The following is a 22537-nucleotide window of genomic DNA, read 5'->3' on the forward strand; positions in this document are numbered from 1 at the left end:
CTTTGGGCAGCACACGGGGATTATATGCCAAGTGTCAGGAAACTCTCATGAGTGGAGGAGAGAAATGACGTAGACCACAAGTAGACCTTAAGCAGTAACAGGCATGAAATAGAGAAAGAGGTAGTTCCTAAGGGGTTGGAAGGACAAACTGACAGTGTTGTGATATATTTGGATTTTCTAAGTACTAAAAGAGGATCAAGCCCCACTAAGGACTCACCTAAGTTTTGTGAATTTTACAAGCCCAGAAGTATCCTTCAAGCATTTGATATTTTAACATTTGATAGTGAGACATTTTGCAGTATTACCATATAGTCATTTTGGGTAAAGGTGTATTTCTGCTTTATAGTTTTGTTTTTGAAGTACTTTATGTGTATTCTCGTTTAATCATATTGTGTCTGGCAAGTTTAATTGTAGTATTTGAAAACTACCTTTCACAGTAAAATGATTAGTTTTTAATTTGTTTACTAAGTTGCTTATTCTTACCTGACATAATTTTACTTAAAGTTTCTTTCATAATAGAGAACAAAGTTCTGTCTAGAATATTATGATATGTATTTTCTTGTCACTGAAGCATTCCTTGCGTTGTACTGACCAGTTGCCAGCATAGGTTAAATATAAATGTACTTTGATTTTAAGGTGTGGTTGGTACTCAGGCCTCAGCCTTTAACTTTTTTCCAGTCATAGTTTATGAAATTATTAATTATTTGTTATTGAAGTAGTTAATGAAATTATGATTTGTGTTACTGAAGTAAACACGATTTGGGGATTGTGCATAGTGTTATTAATATTTTAAGTTCTTTATCAGCAACCCCTAGTTACTGTGTCTCATTTGCTATGGAATTAGAGGAAGACTCTTTCTACATACTGCTATGTCCAAGGTAAAGAAAAAAACCAAAACACCTTTTTACTAGAATTGTAGTCATAACATATTTAGATTCTTCAGTAACTTTTATTTCTTCCCTCAGCTTTTACTGAGTGTTTTTTCCTACATCTTTAAGAATTAAAAAACCCCAAATATGTTGTGGTCCTTGTTTTTAAGGAGCTTCCAGTCTAGTAGAGAAAGCAGAACACATGTAGACATGATTTTAAAAATAAAATAGTGTGATAATTGCTGTACTTAGAGAGGTATGGGAATGTTTAGGAGGAACACTTAATCCAGGTGGAGAACACATGAACATGCTGATTCTACAGTGAGGTTTATTGCTGTATGTTACATGAAAAGAGAAGATACAGAAGCAAAGAGCTGTCATCTAGCAGCCTGATATAGATCAGGACATAGGACATAGAACATCCCAGAGAGCAGAAATATAGATATTGTACTTCATGTGAGATTGCAGATTGCAAAAAAGCCTGTTCTAGTCCTCACCTCTTGTCATGCCATATCTCTGTAGAGCTGTTGTGTATGTTTCTTGTCTCACTGATGGAGACACTACTCTGGATAATGGAAAAGACAAGGTGGCTTGTTGGGGGGAAATACAGATGAGATGGGTTGAAAAGAATTGGAAATATTTAGCATGAATAAGAAAAATCTAGGACTGACTGCTTAAATTTTTTTTTTTTAATTTGGAAATTATTTCATACTCAGAAAAGTTACAAGAATATGAGTAGTACAAAGACTGAGTAGTCTTTATTCAGATTCACCTGTTGTTAATATTTTATGCTATTTGCTTATCATTTGCTCTGTCACATATGTACATATATATGTATATGTATACATATGTCTGGATACAGGTATATGTTCTTGCACGTGCCCACATGTGCAAAGCATTTGAGAATAAGTTGCACACATCATGATACTTTACCCCTAAATACTGTGACATGTACTTCCTAAGAATAGGGGTTTTTAAAAAAAATGTATATTACTCAGCCATAAAAAGGAACGAAATTGGGTCATTTGTGGAGACGTGGATGGATCTAGAGACTGTCATACAGAGTGAAGTAAGTCAGAAAGAGAAAAACAAATATATTAACGCATATATGTTGAACCTAGAAAAATGGTACAGATGAACCGGTTTGCAGGGCAGAAATTGAGACACAGATGTAGAGAACAAACGTATGGACACCAAGGGGGAAAAGCGGCAGGGGGGTGGTGGTGGTGGTGTGATGAATTGGGAGATTGGGATTGACATATATACTGATGTGTATAAAATGGATGACTAATAAGAACCTGCTGTATAAAAAAATAAATAAAATAAAATTCAAGAATTCAAAAAAAAATGTAACCATGGTACAAACTACTTCACTGAATTTAACATTGATAAAATAATTAAATCTACCATTTGTAATCCAATTTTTAAAAAATTGACCGAGTCTCTTTTATAGCATTTATCCCCTTCCACAGACTGCCTTTTAAAGAGCAAAGAATGAATCATGAGAGATTTTTGGTAGCATCATGGAGACTTAAAAGTTAGATTCCCCTTTTATTCCATATCTGTCTTTCCCCCAGTCTTTGCATCTCAGAAAATGGCAGCACCATTAGTTGTTGCATTTAACCTATCATCAAGTGCTATAGCTCCTATCTCCCCCATTCACCTTGAACTCCTTTATTCCTTTCTGTCCATCTACTTCAACCTGCCTATCCGTCATTTCTCATCTGGATTCCTCCCTACCTAGCTTCTTAACTAATTTCCCTGCTTCCATGTTTTCTCCCTTCCAATTCATTCTCCACATAACAGCTGGAATAATCTTTTAGGAATGAAAATCAGATTGTGTCACTCTCTTGCTTATAACCTTCAGTGGCTTTTCATTGCACCAGAGTGCTAGCTCCTCTTAGGTACAACCTAGATATTATCCCTCTGAGATGGCTTCCTTGATGACCAGTCTGCTGTTTTCTCCTATAGCATTTCATTGTTTTCCTTCATAGGATTTAGGATTCATAATTATTCGTTTACTTGTGTGTTTTTGTTTTTTTCTTTTTCTCTGTTTCCTACACTAGACTGTAATTGCAAAAAACATAGGGGTCATGTCTGTTCTGTCAACTTTTGTATACCTAGCACCTAGCATATTGCTAGGATCATAGCAGGTCATTAATAAATATTTGAATACACTAGTAAAAGGAAACCTGGGAGGTTATATAGTTCTGCTGCCCACCCAGTATGAGTCTGCACTATCTCTGGCAAGTGATTATCTAGCTTGTTTTTGAATGCTTTCAGAGATGGACAGCTTAGTGTTTTATGTAGTAGCCCATTACCTTGTTGAGTAAATTTTGACAGTTTGAAAAGTTTTCATTATTTTGGGCTGAGAATACATTTCTGTTATTTCCATCCATTGATCCTAGTTCTGCCTCTTCTTGACACCTTAAGCTACTTGACAGCAATAATAATATATTCTCATGGTCTTGCTAGGCTAAAACATTTGTAAATACTTTGCTTTTCATCATGTAAGATGGTTCTTCACCCGTACCCCAGGGTAACCCTAAAAGTGGTATATTGAAAGATAATGATGTTCATAATTGGTCCAGTAATTTGTGGTAAAATAATTTATAGCATACAAATTCAGTGCAATATATTGTAGCCATTAAGATAACAACTATAACTATAGAAATGTGGGAAATATTTATAAAATAATGATATTTAAAAAGTAGAGTATTGCATCTAGATATTTATCATAGCCGACTTTGGTGTGTAGATGTAATTGAGAAGGGAAATAAAGTAATGAGAACAGTTGTGTTAGGGTAGTGGATTATAGGAAGAAGTTTTTAAATAAAAACTAGCAATAGTTTATAGTAATAGTTTAATAAGAAAGGAGAAAATGTACTGCTCATAATGTCATTCCAACGAGCCTTAAGTGAGACTGCAGTAATCTGCATTAACTCCTGATTTACGTGGTGCATTTCTTTTAGTGTAGTCTAAGATTGCCTGTGTGTGGCCTTATCACACTGTTAACCCTTTTGAGCTCATCAACTAAAATTGCTAAAGTTAAACTAAGGCCCCAAATTTATTTCCTTGAGATTTAAAAACATTTTAATGTTTCTGCAGTAATGTATCAAATTGGCTTAGAGACCTGAAATAGACTGAATGACTTGAGGGATTGTTTAGGGTATTCTTTTCTGTCTAAATTATTTCTTGAAGGTACCAAAACCTTAGACTGCTGGTATATTATTTGAATGTTTTCTACCAATACTACAATTCCTACTATCCTGAAATAGGTTACTATTTTAATATTTTCAATTAAAACTAATAATTAACTGGTAATTATAACTATAAAGTTTAGAAAGTTTTTTTCTGAGAAAAAGCTTACTTATATACTATAGCATATTTAAAAGCAAACTTAAAAATAACTCCATACTTTGTTTTTACAGAGAAATGTCTTTAGAATTGAATTATAGTAATTTCTAAACTTAAAGGTGTTTATTTAATACTTGGAAAGCTATTTTCTCATAAAACCATTATTTTATGTTTGTCAACCCAAAATAATAGACAGTAACACAATTGGATATTAGTAATTAAATCCAGAATATAAAATTGATTGAAATTATGCTTTTTAATTGATATGTGAAGAAAATCAAGTTTTATGAGGTGAACATTAAGGAGATAGGTGGACATTTAAAAAGAATGAGGGGCTTGAGAGTAGGATTTCTGTGTTACTGTTCTTTGTATCTAGTAATTTGCTGTAAATGGTTGAGTGAATTCTGAAAGAATTTCTAGGTAAGAATTTCTAGAAATTTCTAGAATTTCTAGGTTTCTTTTCTGTGTTAGAAAAGCTGGCTCTGTGGTCAGCAGACTCTGAATGGAAATTCTCTTAACTTCTCTGGACTCAATTTCCTATATGATCTGTAATTTCCCAATTCCAAAGTTCTGGTTTATTAAATTTAAAGTACACTGTATGACAGAGTGGCATTTTTAAGGATATAGAGATTGTTAATAGCACTTTTATTATATCTAATTTTACTTTAAAATATTTTTCATGATAAGAAGCCATTTTTAACTGTTTATCTAATTTTCAAGGTTTATCTGTCTTCCTCAGGCACGTTTTGTGATTTATAAGTGGAGTGAAAATAAACAAGAGGATTTTTTTTTTTTTTTTTTGTTGCATTGGGTTTCGTTGCCGCACGCGGGCTTTCTCTAGTTGTGTCAAATGGGGGCTACTCTTCATTGCGGTGCGCAGGCTTCTCACTGCGGTGGCTTCTCTTGTTGCGGAGCATGGGCTCTAGGTGGCGCGGGCTTCAGTACTTGTGGCTCGTGGGCTCTAGAGAGCAGGCTCAGTAGTTGTGGCACACGGGCTTAGTTGCTCCGCGGCATGTGGGATCTTCCCGGACCAGGGCTCGAACCCGTGTCCCCCGCATTGGCAGGTGGATTCTTAACCACTGTGCCACCAGGGAAGTCCCAACAAGAGGATTTTTTGTTTTTTTTCTCTGAAGTAGTAACTGGGCAAGAATTTGAAAAGACAGAAGGAGAGATGGATAAATACTTGGTTTTTAAGTTTGTGTATAAGACTGTGCTGTCCATTATGGTAGCCTCTAGCCACGTGTAGCTTTTAAATTTAAATGAGTTAAAAGTAAATAAAAATAAAAATTTATTTCCTTAGCCACCGTAGTCATATTCTAAGGCTCAAGAGCCACTTGTGGTTAGTGGCTACTGTATTGGACAGGGCAGATATAGAACATTTCAGTTATTGTAGAAAATTTTATGGATAGTGCTAGAATAAGAGATTGTATGGAATGGGATTACTCATGAGAGTGGAGACAGACAAAATGGTGACTTGTGTGCACACATTCCTTTTAAGGCTAAAGAGGCTAAATCTTGAAGGTGGGGTGAGGGAGAGGAGGTGTGTGAACAGGGCCCCAAAGACATACAATTCTTTACACTGGCCATCAGGTGACAGTGTCTACTCAGGTCTGGGGAAAGGGGAAGAATGAGGGGAGCAGTCCTATGGATGAGTGGCAGCCAGTGTGCAAGGTTTTTTTTATATATGCAAAAGTTTGTCGGTAGGGTCTTTACATTTTAAACGTTTCTTAGATGTTGCAATAAAATGTTTTATCCTTGTGTATTTTAAATCTTATAATCAGAACATTTTACACGCTGCACGCACATATATACACATAACTGAAACTAAGGTGTCATGAAGTACTTTCACTATGCATGATGCCTTCTGATATTTTCTGTTCTCTTCTATTCTTATTGCTGTATAGGTAGCAAAGGTATTGATTCATTATTAAGTAGGGAAAAACTGCTTTAGGATATTACTACAATAAATCTAGTTTCCAAAATATAATATAAAAATGACTCAGTGAAATGTTGCAAGATTAATTTTAACTGCGTAGGGCATTCAAATGAATGTGGACTCCTATTTCTTGTCAACAAGCCAAGATTAATTTTAAAAATCCAACTGAACATTATAAAAACTGCTGAAACTGTAACTGTCTTAGGTTCTACACTGGTTTTCCTTATACGAAACATAAAGGCAAAAATGTTTACATAAAAGAATTACATTTTATAGTACTGTTTCAGGTTTGAAAAAACATTGCAGGCAAGTTTATAACTCGTAAGTCCACTGAATGTGACATGCCTCGTTTCTTTGGTCTGACAAGTAAGACCATTACTACACACAAATGGAATCACTTACTTCACATGAAAAGACTGAGTCTGTCACCATTTTACTGTCTTTAATCTACCTTAATCTTTCATCCGCGGCTTGATAATACAATTCGGATAAAGCCTTTTGAGGCTATCTGCATCTTCTGTCCTCCTTTGCTGGCATTTTCTCTCACAGTGGTCCTTTCCACTATTATTTTGTAATTCACCCCAAATAATATAATTATTTTTCACCTTCAGACAGTTTTGATTTTGATTTCTCAGTTACATCAATCAGAATTTCCCCTTGCTGTTTTTCTTCTTCAAACAATCAATGCCTACATGTATTTGTGTACTCTTCCAACATCTCTTTGCCTTCTATTTGTTCTCTAATAAGTTTTAGATTTCCCTGAACTTCACCTGCTACGTCTTTGCAAAAATGTCTTCCTTCATCTGTCGTCTTGTCTCACGAAAAATTTCCCAGTTGTCATTTTATAGCTTCGTTTTTCCTTATTTGTTCCATAACTTCCTTTTAATGATGAAGCTGACAGTATCTCTCCTTTTACTTAGGATTTCTTTCCCAAACTGCTTTTAGAACTTCTATCTGCATCATCTGAATCAGACAGTTCTACTTCCAGTGTTCTTATGTCATCTTCCTGTTTAGAGAATTGCTTTTCATTTTCCTTTTGTTGATTTCTTAGCCACCTCTAATTCCTTTAGGTGGTAAGAAGTATCTTTGACTCAGCATACAAGAGACTTCCGTTCTTTTTTTGGCTGCAGTAGTTGTCTGATTTGCATTCCTTGTTCCATTTTCTTGGCTTTAGCTATGTTTGCATAAAGAGTTATTTTAAGATACAGTTCCTATCCATGTTATAATTCATTGTTAAAAAGTGAATTTTTTTCTTACTGTGATATTCTTGAAAAAAACTGCAATTTGAATATTATTTATTTTCAGTTCTTCAGAAGGCTCTAGTAACTGTTGTCTCCCCCTGTGGCTACATTTTTTTCTCTTATTGGAGTTAAATTGAGCATCTTTTTCAGCTTTCTATTTTCAATCCCTGACCCTTTTCATCATATTCTTCTGTTTCCCTGAAGTGTTGATTTCTTCAAAAAAATAGATTATTCTTTGGGTTTGTTTCATTGAAATTGACTTTACTGTTACTTTGAATAATTCTTAAACATTTTCTCTTATCTATTCTGTACAACTTTTACATTTAAAGAAGAAGAAACATTTTCTGATTTGTGCTCCATGAATAAGTTTTTGAATATTTTTCACTGTTAAATTTGATTGATTCCTTCCCCATCCATTACAAAACTAAACAAACACATCCGTTACATATGCTTTTCTTGCAGTTCGCCCAGGATGTTGGCCATCTCGTCCAGCACTAGAGAAGGTATTGGGAAAAGAGTGGAGTAGTCCATTCTATTCTAGTCTTTCCATTTACAACAAAACTTGCTTGTCATAAACCAATACATTGATGTCATGACCAGCAGTTTGAAAAACACAGTATATTGCATCTTAGCCTAGAGAAAATGAATTGGAGAGAGGCTATATAGAGTAATGGTTAAATTTGAATCCTGGCCCCACCACTTAGTAGCTGTGTGGTCTTGGGAAAACTACCTAACCCCTCTGTGTTTACTTTCTTCCTTTGTAAAATGATTACATTTACTTCATAAAGTAGTTGTGAAGGTTAATAAATATGAAACCCTTAGAACATTGCCTAACACATAGTAAGAGCTATAAGAGTGTTAGCTGCTGTTGTTCCTGCTGTTACTACTACTACCACTACTATCACTACCCATCATATTGAGTGCTACTGACTTGGGTTCAGTAGTCTTGGTTCTTTATTATCTATGTGAACTTGGACAAGTTACTTAACTTCTGAAGAAAACTGAGTTTCTTCATCTCTGAAATGGGAATAAATGTACCTGTCGTGTGTTGTAATGAGGTTAAGATATGGTAATTCTTATAAACTGATCAGCACAGTGCCATACATATACTGTTCTTGATAAAAATTAGCTGTTATCATTAAGGCCCCTCACAGTCATGTTGTCCTTTTTTGTTTTCAGTAGGGACAATTAGGTTTTTCCACCCTCCTGGTCCCATAGGAAGGAGACTTTCTAGCCAGGTCATTGGAAACACTGCAGAGCCTGCCTTCCACAGGTGTTCTGTCTCTTGGGATATTGCCCTGAGTCGGTCCCACAACATCATTCACTTGTATGCGCTGATGTCTGTTATGTGCCAGGCTCTGTGCTAGATGATGAGAATTTTAAAAATGAGTCTTTTAATTAAGCCATTGAGTAAATATTACAGACATTTTCATTACACTTATATTTTTGAAATTATTTGTATTGCCCATGTTCTCAATAATCTTGCTGGTTGAGTTTGCTCATAACATCTAATAAGACCTAGTCCCTGTCTTCTACAGCCCTGTTCAGCTGCAAGCACAATTCCCACATCGTGCAGGTTTAGCCAGTCCCAACTAAGGTGGGTGAGTGGAGCCTGCAGTAGTGTCCAGTGTTCCCAGGGCTAGAGCCCTGAGCAATGTGCCTGTCAAGCTACCACCTTCTTCGTGACTCAGCTGTAAATCAGAATGTCTGCCTTGTTTTCCTGTCTATCATTCCAGGTCTCATTATGGGACTGGAAGCCCATCTTCATCTTATATCCTGTGGTATCTTGCTCTAGCTATTGTTCCCACCATTTTCTTATTTTTAATCTTCTGTTTTAGCTCTTTCTCTGCATCTTAGAAAAGAGAGCACAAAATTAGAAAAAACCAAAACTACTGCCTTTATATCCTCTCAAGTTATTGCCTTTTTCTTTCTAGTCTTTGAAAGAATGGGTTACGTTTCCTGACTCGATTTCTTTACCTTTATTTTACTCTTGAACTCTCTGTAATTTTCTGTGCCTCATCTTGTCTCCTGAAACTCCTCTGGCAAAGGTGACCAAATTTGCAAACTACCAAGGCTGATCATTCTTTTCAGTCTTTAGTTTTTCTTTGCTTATCTGTGGAATTTGACACTACTGCCTGTTATCATTTTCAAATTCTCTTCCAATTCTTTTCTTTCCTTTTGGATTGTGCATTCTCAGCCACCTTTGTTGCTTTTTTTCCCTTCTGTCCATTCCTTAAATGTTTGTGATCCCCTGGTCCTTAGCCTTTCTTTCCCTTTTCTACATCTTCCCCAGATGACCTCACCTGTTTCTGGTGGAACATTTGACTGTTATCTTTGTACTGACAGTTCCCCAATCATCTCCCATTCAGATCTTTCCCTTGCATTTCAGACTCCTTTACATGGCTTGTAAACACCCCCACCTGCACCCTCTGTAGGTACCTCAAAGTTACCTCAAAGTCAGCTTGACATGCTAAGTTCACGATCTCTTTCCCCAGACATAATGTTTGCCCTCAATTAAAGGCACCACCCTCTGTCCAGTCAGGCCTGGAATCATGAACCCTTTCTCCTCTCTACATCTAATGAGTCAATCAGTTATCCCTTTCCATCTCATACACCTAATCAGTCAGTCAATTATTCATCCATTTATTCATTAAATATTGTGCTCTCATTTTGTGTCCACTGTTATGATGAAATTCTCAAGATTCAGTATTGCTGATATCTTTTGTATTTGTATCTTTTCTCTAACCTTTTTGCTACAATCCTTGCCATCATTTTCATGTTAAAACCTCTTAACCTATCTACCTTTCTTCCTCTGGTCCATCCTTCATACTGAAATCAGAGTCAGTTTTCAAAATTCAGGTCAGGTCATTGTTTTCTGGCTTAAAACCCTTTGGCTTCCTTACTGCCTGTAGTAAAGTTCAAATTTCTTAGTATGGCATTTAAGGCCTTTCGCAGGCTGTATTTTTTCCATTGAACTTCTCTTGTTTCCTGCAGCATTTCTTTGAACCCTGTTCACTACCCTTATTTAATTAATACCAGTTTCCTGAATGTGCCATGCTGGTTCTGTGCTTTTGTTTATACTCTTTACTTAGGCTGTATTGCTTCTCACATTGTCTTTATTATTATTTACTATTTATCATTTGGACCCAACTCAAGCATTGGCTTCCTCTATGAAGCCATTTATGAAATCCCCTTCTCCCATTAAGCACTTTCTTCTTTGTGCCCTCATGTACTACCCCATATACTCTCCTATAGCAATTATAGCACTTCATTGCCCTTTTCTTGTCTATATGTCTTTTTCTCCGTATTGGAGTGTCTGTTGTATCCACATCCTCTAGCGCAGAGGCTGATTTGTAATAAATCTTTCAATAAATGTCTTCAAAAAGGCTTTCAATACATGTTTGATTACCGAATTAATGTATTCTAAGTCATGACCATGATGAAAACATTCCTTCCTTTGCCAGATCATAAGCTTCTCCTGGCAGGCATTGTATCCTACCTTGTTTATTTTTTAGGATCTTGTCTCATAGATGCTTAATAAAAAAAAGTTATAGTAATCTGAGGTGGAGGTATGCAGTGAATTAAGTGGGGCTTCCCTGCAGAGGAAGAAGTTGAATTGTGATAGACCAAAGCACAATAAGATTGCTCTTATATTCAGTGGTTCTTATGCCTTACATCATGATCAACTTATAGATGCAAATATTGTACCTAACTTTAATCACTCTGATTTTTACAAAATCAATAAGATTCTCAGTGCCAATAACACTGGTGACTGATTAAATGCTGTTAACTAGTTTAAGGATTTTTACTTTTTAAAAATGTTAAAATATGAGTATCCTAGTTCTATTAAAAGTTGCAGAGTAATTATCTAAAATACTTTGTAATTAAATCACACAAAGAACATATAAAGAGCACAATCAGACTGAGATTGTGTCATGTCCCATTTCTTTTGTAATTTATTTTTTTTAAATAATGTTTTATGCCAAAAGTGGTAGGTTTCTTGGAAAAAACTTAAAGAGTTAGGTGCCATGGGTATGAATAGGGAATGAGATTCCAAATTAGAATAAATTCTTAAGCAAGAAAGCTACCAGGGAGGAGATTGGCTTTTTCATTGGATTTAATAACCCACTGTGGTTTGTGGAGGGGTGGGAAAAAAATCAGTATCATGAATTTGGGTACCTGTTTTACCTAGGAAAATAGGAGTTTATAAACAGACGCTTGTACTTGTGTCAGGCTGTGTTATGCTTTATACATATAAATGCTTATATTGCTTTTTAAAAAAATTTATTTATTTTTGGCTGCATTGGGTCTTCGTTGCTGCACGCGGGTTTTCTCTAGTTGTGGCGAGCGGGGGCTACTCTTCATTGTGGTGCGTGGGCTTCTCATTGCGGTGGCTTCTCTTGTTGCAGAGCACGGGCTCTAGGCACGCGGGCTCAGTAGTTGTGGCTCACGGGTTCTAGAGCGCAGGCTCAGTAGTTGTGGTGCATGGGCTTAGTTGCTCTGTGGCATGTGGGATCTTCCCGGACCAGGGCTCAAACCTGTGTCCCCTGCATTGGCAGGCGGATTCTCAACCACTGCGCCATCAGGGAAGCCCTAAATGCTTATATTGTTGATTTGAGGTAAAACTAACAAAATTCTCAGAAAATCACTGTTAAGGGATATGCTTTTCTTGCTTTCAACCTGCATTTATAAAATGCCAATTATGTGCGAGTCTATGTCCTAGGGCCACAGTGAGGAAACAGAAGAGTGAAAGGCATAGTTTGTATTCTCAAAGAACTTGGTTTCCAGTGAAGGGAACATAAACCTGGAGTGGTCTGAGGAACGCTTCTTGGCTTGTTGACAAGAAATAGGAGTCCACATTCATTTGAATGCCCTACGCAGTTATTGAGTTTTACCTGAACTAAATAATAAAATTTGGAGAGAGAGCTTTTGTGGTTGGCCAGGGGAGCTTCCAGTTCTTCTTTAGCTGCTAGTATTCTCTTTGTTCCTTAAAGTTTGAGGAAGTAATATACTTTGAATCTACATTTAATAACATCATTTAATGTTCCTAAACCACAAATTCATTTTGAGACTAACTTTCACAAGTTGCTTTGATCCCCATCTGCCTGAGTAAAAAATTGTAGCTAGAGGACAAAAAGGTCAGCTTGATTAAAAAAAATAATAATAATGGGGTTTTTGGGTTGAGCTCGGTGTGCACTCTTTAAAACCATGAAGAATCTGGAATGAAGTTGTATTGTTTTAAACCTTTACTTTTGAAGGTGTTATTTTTACTTATTTAATTGCTATAATCAAGGCTTTGAATCAACTTGACATAGGTGACAGCCAGAAAAAACATGGGAGAAGAGGATATGAGGGAAATGGTTGGGTAACACAAGATAAAAAAAAAAAATTTTTTTTTTTTTAAATTGAATGTAGTTATCTGAATGAGAAAGCAAGTTTCAAGAAGTGACTGGTAGGGGCATGTAGTCATCAGCATTGTTGTTCAGTTAACTGCTCTTGGACTCAGTAGTGAATTTATGCCTATGTAAAATCCCTAAAATGTATGCATTTCATACCTTCTAAAAAGCTATTTGAAAAACTAAAAAAAAAGAATATGAGTGGGTGGTTCCTCAGATGATAAGGTAATTGATATGAAAGGAATTTGAAAAAGAGAAAGCTCTTACTTGTTCCTTTGCAAAAACTTCTTTAATCAATTCCTAGGTTCTTTGCAGTCTTCATGCTTCTCTAACCTTAGCTATCCAGTTCCTTCCTTCACTGTTGTCCCTAGCTATCAGTAAACTTCTCAGAATATTTCATTCCTTTGTCAGGAAGGCAGTCTGCATGGATCCTGGAATCAGGTAGAGTTGAACCTGAATTCTCTTAAGTAATTTATGAACTTGTGACTTTGGACAAGTGTTTTAGCCTTTCTGAATCTTGGTTTATCTGTTTAAAATAGAATGAAATCTACCACCTTATAATATTAGGAAGATTAAACAATTAACAGGGACAAAGTGGTAAGGATGTTACCTGTTACATAAGTGCTGAGTAATATTTGCTCCTTCTTTTCCCTTCTTATCCAATTGTGGATTCCTTTTAAAAGCAAAAAACTTTGATTTATAATTTTTTAAAAAAAATTATAAGTAGTTTTGAAAATTCTTTCAAATGTGAACTACCATACTTTAAATGTGCTATACTTAAAAAAATTATTCTTACAGAAAGTAACTCAAAATCTCAGATATTTCCAGGCCCTGTACCAGGTATTATTCTTAGTTCAGCATTAAACTAAAGCTCACAGACAATGTTAAAGTATTTCAGAGAAGATTATATCATTAGATGATGTAGTCAACATGTACTTTTTCAGACTTATGACTGCATTTTTTAATTGCTTAACCGACTGCATATCAGGTAAAGTGTAGCAAAGACAGCACAGCTACTAAAATGAAGCAGATTCACAATGTCTGTTTTATTTCAGTTCAGAGTTATAAATAAGTATAGGAGAAAGTTTCATGATATTTAAAGACAGAAGGTAGCTCATCAACAAATGAAGTGACAATATTCATAACATAAGCAAATATGGAAACTTTATAGAGTTGAGCTGTCAGATTAGCTTAGTTTTAAGACCACAGTCCAAGATGATTGATATCAATTATGTTGCAGTTATTTGTGCACTTAGGAATCAGTAAATAATTTTGATAGGAAATAGTACATTCAGGTTCTAATCTTTTTTCTCCCCCCCATGTGATAGCACCCTAAACATTTTGTAGTAACAGTATGTCTTTCTTGTGGTCTTATCTTGTGCCTCTAAGTTATTAATACTTAAGATGTTCTTGGGGGATAACATATATTACCCTCATTTCAGACAGTCAAGTAGAAGCATAGAGAAGTGAAAGAATAGAGTGTTCCATTCTCAGTCTACTTGTGACTGGCAGGGAAATGTTAAAGCCTTTCTGACTCACAGATGACTCAACAGAGGACAGAATCTTTAATGTGTGTTATTTAATGATTTGCAGAATGACCCTTATATCTAATATCATTACCAGTTTTCTTATGGTCACCCTGAAAGTATTTGTAGGTGTGGAGTATGTTTTGTGGTAAAGGTCATTATCAGAAAATGAGGATGGCAGTCATCTGTCATGGATATGCTGTCCCTTTTCCTGCTCGTGGCAGATAATTGCTGTTAGATCAAGGTTCTTTACTGCAGAGTCTAGATTTAACCTGGAGTCCTCAACGTATTGCTCAAGGCCGCTACTACCAATCAGTCACAGGCCCACAAAATGAAATTACTTTTCAGTCTTGGCTTACTATTTATTAAATTAATTTGCACTAAGATTATGAGTTTACTTAAAAGTTGAGGATCTATCATATTTGTGATCCTATGGCAGGCACAGTTTATGCTCTCATACTTTCTTATGGGCCAAATAAACATGCACACAATTATAAGACAGGCTCAGCTCTATTATTGGTGTGAAGGGAATAGAGAAGGATGCAAAATTAATTTTAACTGGAAAGGTTTGTGAGTGTAATGATTTTGGACTTGGAGGGTAGGATCTTCAAGGTGGTCTTTACAACTTTAGCAAAGGCATAGAAGGTGCAAAATATAGGATGGATTTTGGGGAATGATAGACAATGTATCTTGGCTAGAATGTATAGTACTGCAGTGATAGGGTAGAAGCAAATAGAGAAGCTTGATCTCTGTACAGTGGGTTTTGGATTTTATTTTGTTGTTCCTGGGCCACACGTGGTTTTTAATCTATAGAATGACATGATCAGATCTGTGCTTTGAGAGAATAACTGTTTTGACAGTTTGAATAGAAGTGGAGTCAGAATCTTAATAACGTAGGAAGCCTTTTTAGTAATGCAGAAAGAGATGAGGGTAAGAACTAGAATTGTGGAATGGATATGGTGAATTTAGAATAAAATTTTAAAGATAAAATTGATACGTGAAACATTAAATTGAGGTTGAAGTCTGGAGAAATTGAAATGGTAATTTATGAAAAAATAATGTCTTTTGACTAAAAAAATCCTTTTTTGTATTTTATCCAAACTTTATTTTTATGCCTTTTATTTTGCGTAATATTAAACTTAATTTTAAATAATTTTTTGGTAAGATTAAACTGTTTAAGAGTCTTGTTTGATACTGAATAAATTTTTAAAATTTTTTAAATGCAGTTTTTTAGTTAACATGTTTTAAATGGCAAAAGTATGGGCATATTTAAAATATTTAAACAATAACGATTTAAAGGTGAAAAGAAGTCTTCTTTTCACCTAATTCTCACTTCCCTAATGGTAATCACTATTAACAGTTTGTGTGTTTAAATATATAGGTGCACGCACATCTCTATGTGATATCTTCTGTCTGTCTGTCTGTTTATTTATCTATCGGCATGTTACTTGTATAAAAATGGGATCTAGTGTACAGTTTCTCAAAGTAGCAAAAACAAACATGTTCATTTACATGTCCCAAAGAGAGTCTTTCTGTAGCACACAATAACAAGACGCAAAAGCATATAAACTTGAAATTATGCTTAGTAACCAAAGTTTTAATATTCTTACTTAGAAATGATCTAGCAAACCAGTGATTATCCACTAATTAATTCAGCTTAATATTAGTCTAAGCTTTTGTTACCTTAAAGTTCTTGGAAATTATTTGTAAGCTGACGTACTATGAAACATAATTACTGTTGAAATGAAAAGTTTGTCAGAATAGTCATTCAATTTAAACACAGTTTTACATTTTCATAGTCTTAAACATTGTGTGTGAGTAATACTGGCTTATTTGATCAGTAAGCCTATATACGTTTTAGAAAGTTACTCTAATGGAATAAAGATGTATGCTTGTATTATACTTAACATTGATTAAAAAAAGCAGAAGATAAACCTATTTTATTAAACTATTTTTGTTTGCCATTTACCTTAATTATATGAACTTGGTTCTTAAAACCTTTCTGAGTTAATTTCTGTAAGAATAATTTTTAAAAATATAACACATTTAAAATATTAGAAGATCAATTTGCTTATTTTCTGGGAATTTTGGTAATATTCAATTTATAAAAATAGTGCATATTTATCTCTATAAGCCAGTCAGAACAGAGCTGCTTTAAGAGACTTTATAATCTAATTTATTAATACCCTCTGAGGGTAGGAAAGCATTATGTACTCAAAATGAGAGGTAAAGACTTTTTTGAATTAATAGACACATAGCCATACAGACACTGAGAGAGCTTATCTTTTTCCAATTCTCCAGTTTTAGCCATGGCTACAGAGTTAACAAACACAAACCCTGACCTTTCCAGATACCGAAGAGCTATTCTCCTTCCTGGTTGGCATGAAATTCTTAATTGATTTGAGCTCAAGATAGGTAAACAAAAGAGATAAGTGAACAGGTGACTAATGAATCAGAGTCTTCTTTTTCTCTCACCCAACACAGATCTGTATAAACCATTAATTTGTTTACAGAGATCACTGAATGACAGTCCATAAAATCAAATTCTGAATCATTGTTATCACCAACAGAGAATAACTTATTGACCATAAATAAACTAAAAACAAAAACAAAATTAGAAGAGAGGAAAGTTAAAATAGAAAGCACAGTTAACAAAGTTCTATTGCTGTTCTTAGTTCACTTCTGGGAGACAAGAAATGTCTGGGCTTGAGCTGCCTGTGAGGTGTACTATTCTGGCAAAGAAGTAACCTAGCTCTGTCAGGTGAATCCACTGGGTATTTTGGTGGAATTTCCAAAACTTCTAAGGATAAATTTTAGAAGAGAATTAAATCATGACTCCTATTCAGATATAAAATGAACGTGTTAAAGGTTTTATTTATCTCATCATTAATGAGGGAGTCAGAGATATGTTATAGCTGGTTCAAGGGAGAATGCAAAGGACACGTACATTTACAGATCAGGAATATTGAAGTGAATTTGCAAAGCTGGCTTCTTCCATCATGGTGGAGAGAAGTCAACTGAAATGGGCAGAATTTATTTGCATGTCTGTAGACAAGAATTGTGTGCTTTACCATTAGTTTTCTATATGTTAACCTCTATCTTTACAGAGTTGTAAAATAGTCCAATGACAATTCCTGTAGGATTAAATTATCCCTAGAAGCTGCAACATTTCATCAAAAGGATCTTTTTTGCTTATTTAAAAGTCTTAAAATTTTCTTTACAAAATGATTTTTTTCAATCTGCATTCCCAGAGAATTATTTCTTTATCCTTGATGTTTTATTAATTTAATTTAGATATGTATTTGGATCTATGGTTTATTGTATTTTTCCTTTCCCTTTGTAGATTTTCTTCACCTTTATTTTAGGGCTATTTTCTATCATGTCTACCTGCTTTTTCTCTTCTATTTGTTTAGTTATTCTACTTCAGGGATACTAATTATCTTTCTGTTTAGTCTCTGTCCTACTTATTCTATCTGATTGCCTTGGTATCTCTGTCTTTTTTTCTCCTCAGTACTTAGGTTATCTTATGATTTTTCTTCTTGCCATTAGTTTGATTTTCAGTGTTTGGTTCTTTTTCTTGCTTTTTTTTCAAATTCATTGTTCTTAATTGATTTTCTTAGCTCCATAGCTTTTCTTTTCAATTCACCTGTTTTGTCTTTTTATCTTTGAGCTTTTGATTTATTAAATGTATGTGCTTATTAGGTTGTTTTCTGTTACAAAGAACTCACTGGGGATTTCCTTATTTTCCTGTGTTATGTTTTCTTTCAGACTAGGTTCTTCTTTTGTTCTTTTCTCTTCCTTCCACCCTCTTGTTTATACAGTTGCATGGCCTTTTCTTTATATCTTGCTAGGTAAAGACTTGGATAGCAAAGTCAAGACTTTGTATCTGCCCTGATGTAACATGGGTGAGTTCTCCTTGATGCCATCCTCATCTTAGCTGTGACTTTGTCTCCTCCTTTTACGGTACCCCCTCAATACATCTTTTGAGCATTGTGTTTTATTCTCTGTCTGCTTCTCTGTAGTTGAAGGATGTAAGGTGGTGGTGGGGGGAGAGTTCTTCTGGGGCTCCAGGCTCCTCCTGTCTCCTTAGATTTTGTTAAGTGTCCTGTACTGGCCTTAGTCCATCCTGCCGAGGATGTAGTACATTTCTAGGGGCTTCAGACCCTTTCCTTAACTCAGAAGAATGCCTTGGAAGTCAACAGGTTCTGGTGGCCACTCTGCCTGTCTCGGCTTAGGTTTTAAAGCTTCTGTGCTGAAGATGTTCTCCTGGACTTTTCTAGGGCATGCCAAATCAGGTCTTTCTATCCAAACCGGAGGATATTTATTAAAATATTAAAATATTTATATATTAAAATTTTCAAGTTTTATTAACTCACCAATTTTTCTCATTATTGCTTCTAGGCAGTGTAATCAGGCTAGGAGCCAGATCACACTGTGCAGAATCTTTTTCTGGCCACTACTTTTTAAAGTTTAGAGATTTTTAGTTTAATCATTTTCTTGTTTGACTGTAGCTGGTGGATTTTTGGCTGAAAAATGACACACACACACACATATGTATAGTCTGTCTCTCTTTTTTTTTTTTTTTAATTTATTTTTGGCTGCACGCGGCCTTTCACTAGTTGTGGTGAGCGAGGGCTACTCTTTGTTTCGGTGCACGGGCTTCTCATTGCGGTGGCTTCTCTTGTTGAGGAGCACGGGCTCTAGGCACGGGGCTTCCGTAGTTGTGGCTCGCGGGCTCTAGAGCGCAGGCTCAGCAGTTGTGGCGCATGGGCTTCGCCGCTCCGTGGCATGTGGGAACTTCCGGACCAAGGCTTGAACCCTTGTTCCCTGCATTGGCAGGCAGATTCCCAACCACTGCGCCACCAGGGAAGCCCTAGTCTGTCTCTTTTATTAGATATTGGAGATAGGAAGTTCTGTAATTCTGTTTCACCCCGCTATCTTTACTTAAAAGTCTGTATGATTTTCTAAATATTTACTTTTGAGATGATTAATAACACATATGTACTCTAGAAGCTCTCTAATTCTTAATGTCAGGAATGATTTGGAATCAATTTTTTTTAATTGAAAAAATAAAACCAACAAGTTGAAGACAATGTCTTAAGGTACATAATTAAAAAAAAAAAATCAGTGACCCTAAGGCATGTGTTTATCTTTTATTTGAATTTTGCTCTTGTATGTGGTGTTACAACATTTTTATATAACCACAGTGAACATATAGTGACCATATGATATTTTTGTTAATGTTAGGGCATTTTAATATTTTTATCTCATTTTTGTAATCTCATCAGATGACATAATTTAAGTTACTCAAATAGAGGACACTTTCTATTTTTATGCTCTTTTGTGTTCATTGAACCTTTTTGTTGTTTTTTATTACCTTTAAAATAATTTGAGGGACTTCCCTGGTGGTGCAATGCATAAGACTTCACGCTCCCTATGCAGGGGTCCCGGGTTCGATCCCTGGTCAGGGAAGTAGATCCTGCATGCATGCTGCAGCTAAGAGTTCGCATGCCACAACTAAGGAGCCCGCCTGCTGTGACTAAGACCCGGTGCAACCAAATAACTAAATATTAAAAAAAAAAAATTTGAGAGGTTGAGATTAATGGACTAATCAATGTTATTAAATCATTATACTTCTCACCCTGGCACTAACTGTAATGTATGTTTATATTACTGGATAGAAATTCTTTTGAGATATTTGCTTAAAATGACAGCTGATGTTTCAGCCCTTGATGCCAGAAGAATTTTTTTGGTACTGTTGGATTCTTTATCCACATCCTTCTCTTAACTTTAATAATGAAAGTTTTAAAATGTATTCCAGTTTTTATAAGATCAAATGCACTTAAAAATAAAACCAAAGCCACGTTTTTATTTTTAAAGGAAATAATATTACCCAAAATGGAAGAAATAATTTGGATTGGAAATTGGAAGATGTGCTGTAGAAGTGTTATTTTTTAATACAAATTTGATATTCTAATTTTATTATTTCTGGATTTTGCTATCATCATCCATAGCCCAAGTTAATAAAAGGGTTTACAAAAATGTTTATTTTCTTCTAACAAAGTTATTAATTAGTGCAATCAGTATTTATTAAGAGTTCTGTAGGAATTATGGTAACTTTTGGTTTTTGCTGCATTTAATTATTTAAGAATATGCATTCATATTATGTAATAATCCATGTAATTATCCTTATTTAGAAATGTTTAATCTGCTTTTTTGTCTCCTCAGATTTTGTCAAATTTTAAGAACAAATGCACCATATAGCTCATGGAAGAAAAAACACAAATCAAGACTTTTTTGGGTTCCAAGTTGCCAAAGTATGGAACAAAACCTGTAAGAAGTACACTGCAGCCAATTCCAAATGGAAAACCTGTTAATTTATTGGGAACGTCCAAGAGTAGCAATGCCAAAAGTTACATCAAAAATAATGGCTCTGATTGGTCATTGTCCCATTCATTTAATTGGAGAACGGCAAATAAATACCAATTTAGTGCACAAAGTCCTGAAGAGCCTAACGGTACTCAGAGTTCACATGATAAAGAAATTGATCCTGAAAAACAGGCACCTGCTCAAGGAATGTTTGATAAAAATGGGATGAAGGGAGGTTTGAAAAGTATTTCTTTACTCACATCAAAGTTAGCAAAGCCATCTACTATGTTTGTGTCATCTGCAGAAGAGTTAAACCAAAAGTCTTTGTCTGGACCGTCTAATTTGGGTAAATTCACCAAAGGCACATTATTAGGAAGGACTTCATATACTTCAGTCAGTGCTCCAAAATCGCAGTTGAATGGATTTTATGGAAACCGATCAGCTGGTAGCATACAAAGGCCTAGAGCAAACTCCTGTGCCACCAGAAGCAGTTCTGGAGAAAGCTTAGCACAATCCCTAGATAATATTAAATCTCTTGCTTGTGAAAAAATGGTTAGGTCACAGAGTTTTTCACATTCCATTCAGAATTCATTCCTTCCACCTTCATCTATAACCAGATCACATTCCTTCAATAGAGCTGCAGATCTTACAAAGCCTTATCAGAATCAACAGCTACCCATTAGAGTGCCTCTGAGGTCAAGTATGCTAACAAGAAATTCTCGGCAGTCGGAAGTACTCAATGGGAATGAACATTTAGGGTATGGATTTAATAGGCCTTATGCTGCTGGTGGAAAGAAGTTGGCTTTACCAAATGGCCCGGGTGTAACTTCCACTTTGGGTTATAGGATGGTTCATCCCTCTCTACTGAAATCTGGCCGACCTCCATTTTCTGGGACTATCACAGTTGATGGTAATAAAAATTCACTGGCTGACACATGTATAGAGGAAGATGCTGCACTTGTGGCTAAGGACAGAGCTAAGGATAAGGACCAAGAACTAATTGAAAATGATAGTTACAGAACAGAAAATGACCAGACCATGAAGCATGATGCTAAAATTAGATACCTGAGTGATGATGTGGATGACATTTCATTGTCTTCTCTGTCATCTTCTGATAAGAATGATTTAAGTGAAGACTTCAGTGATGATTTTATAGATATAGAAGATTCCAACAGAACTAGAGTAACTCCAGAGGAAATTTCTCTCAAAGAAGAAAAGTGTGAAAATGTACCACCAAAGGATATATTTGATTCCCCCAAGGAAAATGAAAAATCCTTCAGTAAAACTGATGAGTGGATAGATATAAGTGTCTCTGGTAAATATTAATGTCCTTAATTTTTTTTGCTTTCTCCTAGATAATAGAACTGAATTTACACTTAGGATTATCTTCTGATTAATTCCAGGATACTAACAATTTCATGGAAGGATGGATCTAGACAAAATTGGAATGGGGCAACATTTACTTTCCTTGTGACTTTTGTCCCTTGTTCTATTTTTCATGCTAAAACAACATCCATAAAAACATTCATTCCCTTATGGTATTTTACCTTTGCTCTTCTTTGTCACACACAGGCTTATTCCTGCTTGCTTCAAAATTATTTTTTTTCCCTGCTTCCTCCAATCAGTGGCAGCCTGTTTTAAACCATCTCTTCCTTTAGGGTAGTAGATCACTACTATTTGTTAAGAGTAAAGCTGTACCAAAGGGTAAATGGACTAATATAGGTTATGTCCAATCTAATGAATTTTTTTATCCTAGGCAATTTTCATTTTTTTAAAGGAAGACTTAGATTTCTTGCTTAGTAGACTTAATAGTTAAACTTTCAGAGGAGCTTTATTTTTTTAA

At 35.2% G+C, this 22537-nt stretch overlaps 1 protein-coding gene across 2 annotated transcripts in view; it reads left to right on the forward strand.

Moving 5' to 3' along the window:
* CCSER2 (coiled-coil serine rich protein 2) overlaps nt 1-22537 on the forward strand; it is a 150125-nt gene that overhangs the window by 15291 nt on the left and 112297 nt on the right. For both annotated transcript variants that reach the window (XM_068548000.1, XM_068548001.1), the window contains exon 2: nt 20554-22009. In XM_068548000.1, the coding sequence (XP_068404101.1) occupies nt 20593-22009 (1417 nt within the window). In that variant the 5' untranslated portion in view covers nt 20554-20592. The remainder of the gene's footprint in view (nt 1-20553; nt 22010-22537) is intronic.

This window comes from Eschrichtius robustus, chromosome 7 (genome assembly GCF_028021215.1).
Source record: "Eschrichtius robustus isolate mEscRob2 chromosome 7, mEscRob2.pri, whole genome shotgun sequence".
Lineage (NCBI taxonomy): Eukaryota > Metazoa > Chordata > Mammalia > Artiodactyla > Eschrichtiidae > Eschrichtius > Eschrichtius robustus.